General features: G+C 42.1%; 2 protein-coding genes across 4 annotated transcripts in view; one reads left to right on the top strand and one right to left on the bottom strand.

The window, feature by feature from the left end:
- Positions 1 to 1,178: 1,178 nt before the first annotated feature.
- LOC131271558 (signal recognition particle receptor subunit alpha homolog) lies at positions 1,179 to 3,736 on the bottom strand. The gene is made up of 2 exons (XM_058273031.1): positions 3,401 to 3,736; positions 1,179 to 3,321 (listed from the first exon to the last, which is right to left on the bottom strand). The coding sequence occupies exons 1-2, from the start codon at positions 3,515 to 3,517 to the stop codon at positions 1,528 to 1,530; spliced, it is 1,911 nt and encodes a 636-aa protein (XP_058129014.1). The 5' UTR covers positions 3,518 to 3,736; the 3' UTR covers positions 1,179 to 1,527.
- A 781-nt stretch (positions 3,737 to 4,517) lies between these two features.
- LOC131259896 (spectrin beta chain) overlaps positions 4,518 to 11,333 on the top strand; it is a 30,093-nt gene continuing 23,277 nt past the window's right edge. For all 3 annotated transcript variants that reach the window (XM_058261506.1, XM_058261505.1, XM_058261504.1), the window contains exon 1: positions 4,518 to 4,718. The gene's annotated coding sequence lies outside the window, so the exon portion shown is untranslated. The remainder of the gene's footprint in view (positions 4,719 to 11,333) is intronic.

The following is an 11,333-nucleotide window of genomic DNA, read 5'->3' as shown; positions in this document are numbered from 1 at the left end:
TCGTTTCAGTCAGGACAAACTTTGATGTTACGATGGTTTATGCTTGTCTTTTTCTCTTCCCTTCTTTTTCATTTTCTTTTATTCTTTGTTAAAGTTGTTGTTAATGTTATTGTTGTTGATTTAACTCCTTTTTTCTGTACAAAATATCTATTCTTCCATGGTTGTTCGCTGTGAAACACATGATAGGAATCATTATTCTCCGGCAAGGAAAGAAAAAGTGTTACAATAAACACCAAACCCTACTCCGAATCTCACCACTATGTTGAATGTGGTTTCGAGAAGGTATTCGGGGGGTACTCGGTTCGTTGGGAGGGGGAACCCCCCCATAAGGTGGTTGAGAGAAGGTCAGCTTTTGTAATTTAGGTATTCAACCAACGACAACGAAACGTCTGCTGATGTAGCAGTAGTGCGGTGATGTATGGCCTAGAATTGTAGTCAACCCGGCCTTCAGCTGCCTAGTGTTGTGATCATCTTCAGTTGTTGAGCAAAACTATACCAAAATTACGTATTGTCAAAAAGATGTTCTACTATAACAGAAAAACAGGTTCATAATATTGCTTCATTGGCTGAAAAGCTAAAAAAACCACATCGATTCCAACAGATGCTTGATACTCGCCAATAGCAGCCAGGCGCTCACGAACAGAAAAACTGATAAACCTAAGACGATATGTTGGAAAAGCAACATTACAAGAATGGAAGAATCCGGACATGTATTCACTGTAATAATAATTCAAAGAACAGTATATATGTAGGTACACCATTTGGGATGGAATATGGTCATAATCAGGCAGGTCTTATGCATTAGCAAAAGAGAAAAATCAGCAAAAGTTTTGTGGATCAAGGGCTGTATAGGTGAAAAACAAAGTATGCAAACCAATTTAACTGGCTCGTTTAATAAGGATTACAAAGTGAACAATTGTGGCCAATAGGGAGCATTGATTGGATAATATGCGGATAAGGCAGTGTGGTGTTGGCGGCGCGGGAATAAGCAAATAGTTGTTACGCTTTTGAAGCTATCCATTGGGGTAATAAAAAAGAGCGATACAAATCGTCCAAAAGTATCATTAAAAAGATCTTCCAGTGCATTTTTATTCAATCTACCTACCTAGTGGAAAGTTAATATTGAGAAACACGAGTTCAGTTGGGTGAAAGAACACAACACCATCAAGTTTGCAGTTTGCATTAAGGAATATATTTTTCAGTTTTTTTAAATTTTCTTTATACAACTTTTCCAATACCCATAAATCCCGAAGCCATACTGTATAAATTCATTGATGTACTCTGTTGCTGGTCGATTACTCTGTGGCAGCTGCCCCTATGTGTTTTTGCTTTGATGCCAGTATTATCAATGGAACGAGTGCGCCACGAAAGATTTTAATGTTTTATGTCGCGCTATACGCCATGTTGCTGTGTGTTTGACAATGTTTCTTTGCCAAGGATGGATGTGACTAGTTACACGTGGGATGGAGGATTAAGAATGGATTGTTTCTTGTGGAATTTGTGATTATCGGATGGACGACAATGGCTCTACTTCATCAGCGCATGCACGACAGCCTTAGCGTTCAGTGCCTTCAGATCGGTGTACGTTTGACCTGTACCGACAAAAACGATCGGTTGGCCGGTAATGTACGTCATCGAGATGGCCGCTCCCACCTTGTCGTCGATCGTGTCGAACTTCGTCAGCACGATGCCGTCAATGATGTGCGGCCTATCGCTGGAAGAGTAGTCGGCAAGTGCCTGGTTGAATTTTACCAGCTGATCGACCGCCTCGTTACCGACGAGGGCCTCCCCGACGAACAGCACCAGATCCGGTTCGTTGACTTTGATCAGTTTCGCGAGGGCACGCATTAGCGGTTCGTTGTCCTGCATCCGTCCCGCCGTATCGATCAGCACTACATCGATGCGACTTTCGTTCGCATACCGTATCGCTTCCATTGCTATACCGGCCGCATCCTTGCCGTAACCCTTTTCGTACAGCTGTACCATGCTGCGACCCCCGTGCTTCTCCGGTGGGTGTAACGCGTTCAGGTGACGCATATGTGTACGCAGCTGCTCCACCGCACCGGCACGGAAGGTATCGCAGGCCGCGATCAGTACGCTCAGGTTGTTCTCGATCAGCCAAAAACAGATCTTGGCCAGGTTTGTCGATTTGCCGACACCGTTGACACCACAGAAACTCATCACGAATGGGCGTCCAGCGCGTTTCGCTTCGAGGCAGTCGCGCAGGATATCGACACGCCGTTTGGGCGACAGTATCTGGACGAGTGCTTCCGTGAGCGTGTTTTTGACCGTGGTCGTGATCGTATCGAACGTTCCAATCACCTTACCCTCCAGCTTGTTGGCGACTGACTCGCACAGCTTCTGCGAAATGTCGGCCGCAACGTTCTTCGCAATCAGATGATCGCGGAGCTTCTCCAACGCGGGTTGCATGTCGTCCCGGGAAAGATTCTTCGACCCGACCAGTCCCTTGAACATGGAGAACATTCCACCACGCGTACCACTCGTTTGCTTTTTGCTAGCTGCGCCAGCATACTCCTCCACCTCATCGTCTTCCTCTTCGGAATAGTTGTCGCTATCCGAATCGACGTCCAGATCTTGAATACCTCCCTTCATGCTGCCAATCATCTGATCATTCGCAGTAAAATCGCTTCGCATGTCCTCTGGACGGTCCTTCGAGCGGTCCAGATTCGGTAGGTCCTTGGTGTTTCCGCCCAAATCCCACACGCGCATCTGTTTACCCAATTTCTGTTGCTGGGGCGACTTGGGAGATTTTTGCTTCTCCGGTTTCTTGCCCTTGCCGAGCATCTTCTCGGCCAGCTTCTTTCGACTCTCGAGAATCAGAACGTCAGCTCCTCCAGCACCGGCCCCATTTGTTGCTTCGGCTTTCGGGGAGGAAGGAAGATAATCCACCTCCTCTTCGTCCGGTTTCTTTTTCTCAACGATCTTCACCGACTTTTTACCAGCCGGTTTCTCTTCACCCTTGCGCTCTATCATGGAGGCAACCGTTTTCTTCGACTTTGCCGAATCCTCATAACTGCGCATCTGCTTCGGCATGGTCGCCTGCTGTCGACCCCACTTCTCCGCCCGCTCAAGAATCCGCCGAAAGTCGGCACTGAAATCAAAATCGCCATAGTTCCGACTGTCTACTCGCAGATCGTTCTTGTACTTGTCCCGAAACTCCAGGTGTACATCGCTTAGGAACTTGTCGACGTACGCCAATTGAAGGATCTTCTGGAATGCAACTACAAAGACGAGTTCGAACTCGTTGTCCAACTTGTACTGAAGCGACAGCCCATCGTGATCGTACACTCCGGAGCGTTCCTGCGAAAGAAAAAGCATAATGCGTAAATATTACCAGCGCTTCTTATCACAGAGCCCTGCGCCGCGGACAAGGGGTCACCTGTAGAATAACGCCTTTGATGAGTGCGTTTACGGATGGTCCGAAAAGTTGGTTCGTGCTACGGAAACACCATAGTACGATGCCACCCTTGGTGAATATCGTAAATAGGTCTAACATCTTTCACGCGCAAACGACGATGTTCGCCACGGGGCACACAACCTTTACACTATTATTATTAACAAACGAAAGCAATAACGTAAACTTAGTTAATAACAAGGTAACAAAAACAACAGTTTCAAACGGATTAGTTTTCTGACTATTTATTTTTCGGTGCCACTAGTGCCTGTTGAAAGAAAAACGCGAAAGGACTACGAGAAAGTCCTCTTTTGCAACCGAATTCTAGGGACGAATGGATAACAACTCATCACCAAATATAAACACGTCACAGAACTAGTGTCAACAGCGACGTTTTGCGTTTGGTTGTTGTCCATAGTGTTGCAAAGTCGGAGCTGGATTGTATTCATCCAATCCGACCACTATATTAATGCGTTTCGCTTGAGGTTCCCAAATTTGTTGCTACATAAGCGGATGGAAACATGTTACTATCAACATAGTTACATGAAAGTCGTTTATATTAGGGCACACATTGCTAAATCGGTTTTGGGATTAAAAAAATATTCTGCCGTAACACGAGCTTCGACCGAACTAATCCGATCGAATTGAGCTCTCAACACATTTGTTCATACATATCACGTCAATGGAACCTTTGGTATTTGTAGTATAAACGATCCTGTAGGCAAAAACATGTACGATCGAAAAAAGTCGATCCGAAAGGTTGAATGTTTCTACATAATAACGTGTCTAATTCGGCTCACCTCGTGTCTGAAACGAGTCACATGAATTTCAAATAGATTTAGTTCACGTCCGATTCAAAGTGAGAATTGAAACAAATCGAGGTCCAAAACAATCTTGTCTGATTCGAATCCCAAAGGAACGATTTTAATTCGAACCTATCTGCTGGGATCCAATCCTTTAAAATCCGTCAACCCCTAGAATTGAGTCTTTGGATCTTCCGAATCAAGGTTGTTATAGACGTTGGACTGCTCAGTGTGTGCTTTCGAAACCCGATTCTGCCAACACTACTTTACGCTTCTTCGAAGCGTTCTGTCCGAAAAAGAGCGTTGCCGAGTGAGGATGTTCCTATTGATCGTCGCGCAAGAAAGCCTCGAACACCCGGTATTGAAGTGAAAAGTGTAGGAAAAAGAAGGTGAAATTAAAAATATCGTAACAAAACTGTACAGAAGATCATTTCCCTACTGTGGGTGATTGATGTGTTGTTGCAACGGGAAGGCCGAGCAGTTTTTTCCCGCAGGAAAAGGTAATTTTATGACAGCTTTCGCAGCCGCCCGGAACCCAGAAGAGGGTGTGTAGTGTGTTTAGTTTTTCAGTGAAATGTGAAGCTAACGGGGCCACAATTTAATTGTTGTAAGATACAGACGTTTTCCCATCGTCGTGTAAGGCAAATACACTGCGAAACGCTTTGTTGGAGGGCTGTATGGAGCGCGAGCCGTTGCCTGCTTTTCGTCCATTTCGTTTGCAATTAACCAATTTCTGGATAAAGTGGAACGCGCGTCGTGAGCCTTTTCATCCCCAGGGAAGAATGGGACAGAAGATGTAGTTTTTCGTAAAAGTATCGATTTTTCTCCCTTTCTCAAAGCTCCCAAAAGGGAGCTATTTTTCACTCGTTGCGTCAGAAAGGGATGCACTGGAAAAATTAAAAGTGGGGAGGATAAGGACGGAGTACTTTTACCGTCGAGCGATCGAAATGATACCGTTCGTTTTGAAGGAAAGGGAGGTTGCCTACAGAAAAGGATGGTCTGAGCGAGAGGGCGGCATTTTGAATTAGGTTTTCCGGTTGGGGTGGAAGGTTAAGAGAAACGCGGAATAACCCGAAAGGAAGGGAGAAAATAAGGAAGAAAAGCGAACGGATCGCTTCGCCGTGCCTAGCAAGAAGAGATTTTTCCGACTGTGGCTAAGGATTGCAGTACTCAGACTGTGTGGTGCGTGCGCGTGCGTATGTGAACTGTGAGCAGTGCATTTGTTTGCACGTTATATGCGCTAAACGGTAATATATGTAAAGAAAAATAGATAAAACGGTGATCAAAGCAGAATGGATAACGAAAACGGTGAAACGGTGTGTGCTATAAAAACGGCGGGGTGGTTAAAAGGTGACCATTGCCGACTCTGACTTCCGCGACAACGCCCATTACTATCTTATTTAGCTGGTAGAGAGTTTGGGTGGCAGAGGTGTATGCAACTTGCCGCGTAGGTGTTTGTGTGCACATTAAATGTAGCTGTGTTCGGGAAAAAGTGTCATGGGACAGGTGACGAACGAAGAAGCTCCAGTTTGTTTGCCTGTTGCAATGAAGGTTGAAATGGATTGGGTTGCCCATCAGAGATCCATCTTCTAAATTCAGCGGCTGAAGAGGTCGAAGGATGAGCAAAATCATCTCATGCCTGCCAGAAAAAATCCTCCGAGGGAAGATGACGAGCGAGCGGAACAGCACATTGCATGTTCAAAAGAGAGCAGCCCGTTCAGTGTGTGTGTGTGTGAGAGAGAGAAAGAACAGAAGGGTGTTAAAAGAGTGGATATTTTTATTTCACTTGATGACATCATCGACAGCATCGCTTCTCTCGCACACTGCGGAAAACTGCTAGCGTGTGCCACACAGCCGAGTCTTGCGGCTGCCAACTTTTGATGTTGCGATTCTTATACGGCATATGCTGTTGCAACTAAAATCGATCAAATATTAAATTACTCTTCTTCCGTTGAAAAGAGGTTAAAAAGGGCACCATCTATCTCCCCGCTTGCTGTTGTGTGGCGTGGTATTGCTAGGAACGCTTGACCCTTCGTGCTGCGGGAGACACGTACATGACACTGTTTTTATGAATTTGACCTCAAAGAATCGACGAGAGTAGGCAACATTTTTGGAAAAGGAAAGAGACGGAGAAATGAACTCTACTTTGTGTGTGTTGAGTGTGGTGTATGTTGATTTGGAAAGTGGAAAAGCCAGAGCAAGAGAGCAAGAATGATGTTGAAAGCACTGCTCACCACTTCCTCTGGATGATGCATTATGGTGCGTAGCGCAGCGGGATACGCATACGAACGGGAGCTCTAAATTAAAACGGATGTTCATACAGTCGTCTCGAACCGTTTCGAAGAGCACGTTGTTTTTGTATTCCACTAGGAATATTTTAAAACGAAAATCTTTTCATCGATATTGTTCAGTTCCGTTGACGATGTAGACTTGGAGATCGATGCAAACAGTGTGTGGTGTGCAAATATAGTGCTAACCTGGTGCTCGCGAAAGTAAGTGAACTTTTCAACATGTCCTACCTACCATAATCTAGTGTAAAGCTTATAGAACAAAAAACACCATCTGAAAGGACGCTGTGAATCGGGATCGTTATCCCGCAAGTGTTCAAGTGAAAAGGTTAAGTTAATAACTGTGAATTGTGGGTCTAATTTTCCTTCCGAAAAGAAGGTCTACCGAAACACGGATTCGTATATCAATCAAAGTGATGTGAAGAAGAAAGCAGTCATTTCGTGCCCCTAGCATTTTACGGACCGACGAACTCACACACACTCACGCGCATACACGCCACTACTACCTCTGTGTCATATTCAGCCCATCTCGTTCTCTCCGTTGTCCGGCCGTGTCCATCTATCGGGGTCTGCCGCCTATAGTATAGTAGAACGAAGAAAGGTTGCTGTATGTGCCGCCGCCGCCGGTACGATTGCGCAATCGCGTACCGCATTCGGGTTTCTCTCCGCGATAGGGCAGTTCTTTCCACTTTTGTTATTGTTGGTGATTTTCTTCTCCGCCGCCATTCTGTCGTCTGTAGGTTGCGTTGATTTTTCGAATGTTTTTTTTTCTGCGATGCGAGGAAATTCTTTAAATTCAACGCAATGAAACGCGGTGAAATTTCGCACCGTCTGATGAATGGTTTGGAAGTAGTTGCTATTCCCATTCTTCAGAAAACAAACCTTGGCGCTATGGGGAATACCGAGTATTTTCGACGAAATTGCAAGGCCAGTATGGGCAACCAGTCACATGCATACTGGTCGTGGTGCAAAACATGTGACAGACTTTTGTGTGAAATAGATTCCATTTTTCCTTCGCATGGAAACCCCATCTCGATGCTTTTTTTAATTAAATTGTATCTCTTGATTCCAGCATTGGTTATTATGAAAAAAATGATAACAAACAAAACTTGATCCCGAAAAACAAGCAAAGATTTGTTTTTGTTTTTATTTTCAAATAAAGGAATCTGTTTTTTGTTCCGACACAGTTCGCCCATATACTTTGCAGGTACAAGTTTTTATGTAATTGTAAAATTGATTGCGGCATAGTAAATCTTTGGACGGATTCCAATAACTTCTGTTTGCCTCATACCCTGATACAAAAGTTCAAAAGTTTTGCAACTTTTGCACATTATTCCAGAGTCTTATCCGCAATTTACTTCCGGTGGTGCAACTCTTCTTGTGACAAGCATTAGGATGTTGCAAAGCCTAAAATGTCGGTCGCTTTTTTATGACCTACGGCCGTGTGAACTTGTTTGTTGTAATGTATACAAAGACATTTAACAGACAGGTCGCAGCATACCATGTAACGAGCCGAAAACCGTGGGAAAATTTTTGACAGTTGGTTAAAATTTTGTTTACTTCTCACGAACAGCGATGAAAGTGGGGTAAAACTGCAAATTTGGTATGTTTCATCAACAGAACAAAGAGTTGAGGCGTTCGAAATATGTTCTGGAGGAAACCTCCGTATAAGAAAGACCAACACACTTAATTTCGGCAATTACAGCGAGCAAAAGGATCCATATCCCATGATTTCACACAGAAGAGCAGACTTCTATCCGCGAGACTATGGATACTGTGATCTAGAATTACCAACTACCTATTTCGCGAAGATTTTGGCGGAGATCTCCCACAAGTAAGCTGGATTTTTTTTAAAACACTTTTTTAACCAACTGTCACAACAATGGCGGAGCAAAAATCAGCTTTGACCCGACCTGTCTGTTAATTGTCTTTGAATGTATAGTATTTTGGACCATTACCAGAACTACTCTGGGTATGTGATTCCCAGTGTTCTTCTCACCGCAAAATAATGTTTTAACAACATTTATTCAAAAGTACTTTTTCCGTAATAGTTGTCAAATCTTAAGCCACCAGTTCAGATGGGCTACTAAAAAAGGATTAAATGAGATCAGGTGAATATCTACAAAGCACATGCACTTCAGTTTCATTAATCCACTACATTATTCAACATGCATCATCTTTCGGCTTGCAACGTGTTCACAAAATAATTGTTTGATGGTAACAAAGAAGGAAAGTCAAGAACCTATGGACCACAGAAACATAATGGAAAACATAAACTACTGTATAAAACAATGTTTGTGATATGTTTTCTGAAACCCCCTGATTCTCACTCGACCGGACAATTTGAGTCGGGTTGGGAAAGCTAAAGAGCAGCCAGGCTGGGGGGAATTTTAACACGCCACAATCACTCACCCCATCATTTGTGCTGTAGAGGTGTAGAAGTTTTCCTCCTCTTCACTTCCTGTAGTAGGTAAATAAAGGCTTTTCTTCGTCCATTTGTTTTGTGGACCTTTTTTTTTTGTATCGGCCCTGCACCCTTTCTTTCACAGTTATTTTGAGTAAAGTTCTGCATCAAGGCACGTATTTTACGTTGAACTGCTGTTTTGCAGCAATGCAAGTGCCATTCCAATCGCAGAAGATGCATTGGACTGCAGTAGGACCTACACGTTCTACTACTATTTAGGTACATGTTTCATATGGTATTTAAAACTAATTAACTAGCGAAGTCGTGTTGCTTTATTATTTCAAAAATGTTATCCACTTGTTTGGGGCTAATGTGTGTTACACTGTGCCAATCGGTAAGTGGGACGGTCAAAAAAAGAACACTTGTCTGACTTTGCGATCAATTTTAGGGTACTTAGAATTGATAACAATGAATTTCGCTTATCACATCTTCTTTGTCTATCTTTCTACGAAGCATGTGCAAAAAGAGAGAGTAAAAATCGGTCACCAAGCGGCGCAATGATCGAAAAAGTGCAAAAAATCATAATTTTGCCAGCCAAACGTAAAGTTGGACACTTGCTTTTCAGGTTTAATACGTGGTTTGTTGAACTATTTCCAGAAGTTTTTGGTATTTAATGTTATTTCTGTTATAGTCTATGACTGTTTTTTGATGCTTGACAACAGTTTTTTCTAACTTTATTGAACATTTCTGCTTAAATTTCTTCCTATTGCTGTTTTGTTACCAATTTATACTATACAGTGTTTGTAACATAGGATACTGTACAATTTTACTCAAATTGGCTATTGGATTTCATACTAAAGACTCAGAACGATTCTTCTGAACTTTGAGGCTGATTTAGAGTAGTAACTTTTGTGTTATTCGTAGCTTAATCTTGGAATAGTCAAACTATATCAACAACATCTGTCATAATTTTCTTCATCATATGAACGTTGTGATGGGTACTTATCGTACTTTAATTAAAAACAAGTTTTTCAGTTCATTCTGATCACATAAACACCTACAACATTAACAAATGACCTCCAAGGAATAGAAGTTAAAACAACAATTTTTTTAAAACTCGTCAGCTCCGTTTTACGTTCTAAAACTGCCTGCCTTTCTAACCAAAAGTGTATATGTTTGCTTCATATATAAGTCATACTTACTGTGACGACAATTACCACATTAAATGAATGCATTTGAACGAGATAGGGAGAGTACCTTTCAACATAATCTAAAATCATCGTCTATATAAGGTTTTGAAAAGTAAAGGCGTTGTTTGCGGTTTCTGCGGGTATGTTCTGGAAATAGTTTGGAACTTTCTAAATGCTTTCATTGTTTTATTAAATTCTTAGACATCTATAATTGAGGAAAAGTCTTCAATTCAGTTGGTTTTTTGATGAATCTCACATCATCGTCCTTTAAGTTTATTGTAAGACGACCCATTTCAAGTTATATTTTTGACAATATGGGCTTTTTTATCGATTGTTAGTGTATCGCAAAACAGTAACTTTGGTTAAATTGATAAAACCTGATAACTTTCGGCATTTTTAATCGATTTATATGATAAAAAAGATAATATTTCATTCCTTGCAGTGGTGTAACATATTTCAACCACAAAGTGTAAATAATTTATCAAAACTCATCTTTTTTATAAATATAACAATAATTTAGTATATCATAGATCATCAGAAAATGATTTTACGTGCCTAAGCTAGCTTCCATAACACTTCAGCCGCAGACATTCTTAGGAATCCTAAGTGTCCAACTTTACGTTTGGCTGACAAAATTTTGACTTTTTGCACTTTTTCGATCATTGCGCCGCTTGGTGACCGATTTTTACTCTCTCTTTTTGCACATGCTTCGTAGAAAGATAGACAAAGAAGATGTGATAAGCGAAATTCATTGTTATCAATTCTAAGTACCCTAAAATTGATCGCAAAGTCAGACAAGTGTTCTTTTTTTGACCGTCCCACTTACCGATTGGCACAGTGTATCATTGTATTATCAATCGATGGACAGTACCGCAGGTTTGCGATGTCTAATACTAAAGGGCAAACGCACTTCCGTGTGCCCAAACATTTACGACCAAACCCCCTTTCCCGCTTAACTTTGGTTTGTTTCGTTCGAAACAAATGTGATTGTAGCATGAAATGTAGTAACATTCTGCTGGATTGGAAACCTCGGGAACAAAAACGAGAATCGGAGAACGAGGTATAGCCGATATTTGAAGGGAATCGCGTGGATGGACAACAAACGAATAACGGGGGTGTAAACGATTTTTTCATGCGTTCGTGCATGTTTCCGATGTGTTGGCTTCCAAATGTTACGTTCTGTATTGTCTTTCTAAACAAATAATCAAATAAATCTCTAAACTTAACAATTTG

The sequence above is a fragment of the Anopheles coustani genome, chromosome 3, assembly GCF_943734705.1.
Source record: "Anopheles coustani chromosome 3, idAnoCousDA_361_x.2, whole genome shotgun sequence".
NCBI lineage: Eukaryota > Metazoa > Arthropoda > Insecta > Diptera > Culicidae > Anopheles > Anopheles coustani.
This window is presented reverse-complemented; position numbering and strand designations above follow the sequence as displayed.

Bases quoted from the DNA above. Each gene is read 5' to 3' on its own strand.
- LOC131271558 (XM_058273031.1), bottom strand. From the start codon at position 3,517: ATGTTAGACCTATTTACGATATTCACCAAGGGTGGCATCGTACTATGG. The intron at 3,322-3,400 runs GTGACCCCTTGT...TTTCTTTCGCAG, and splicing joins TCAAAGGCGTTATTCTACAG to GAACGCTCCGGAGTGTACGA.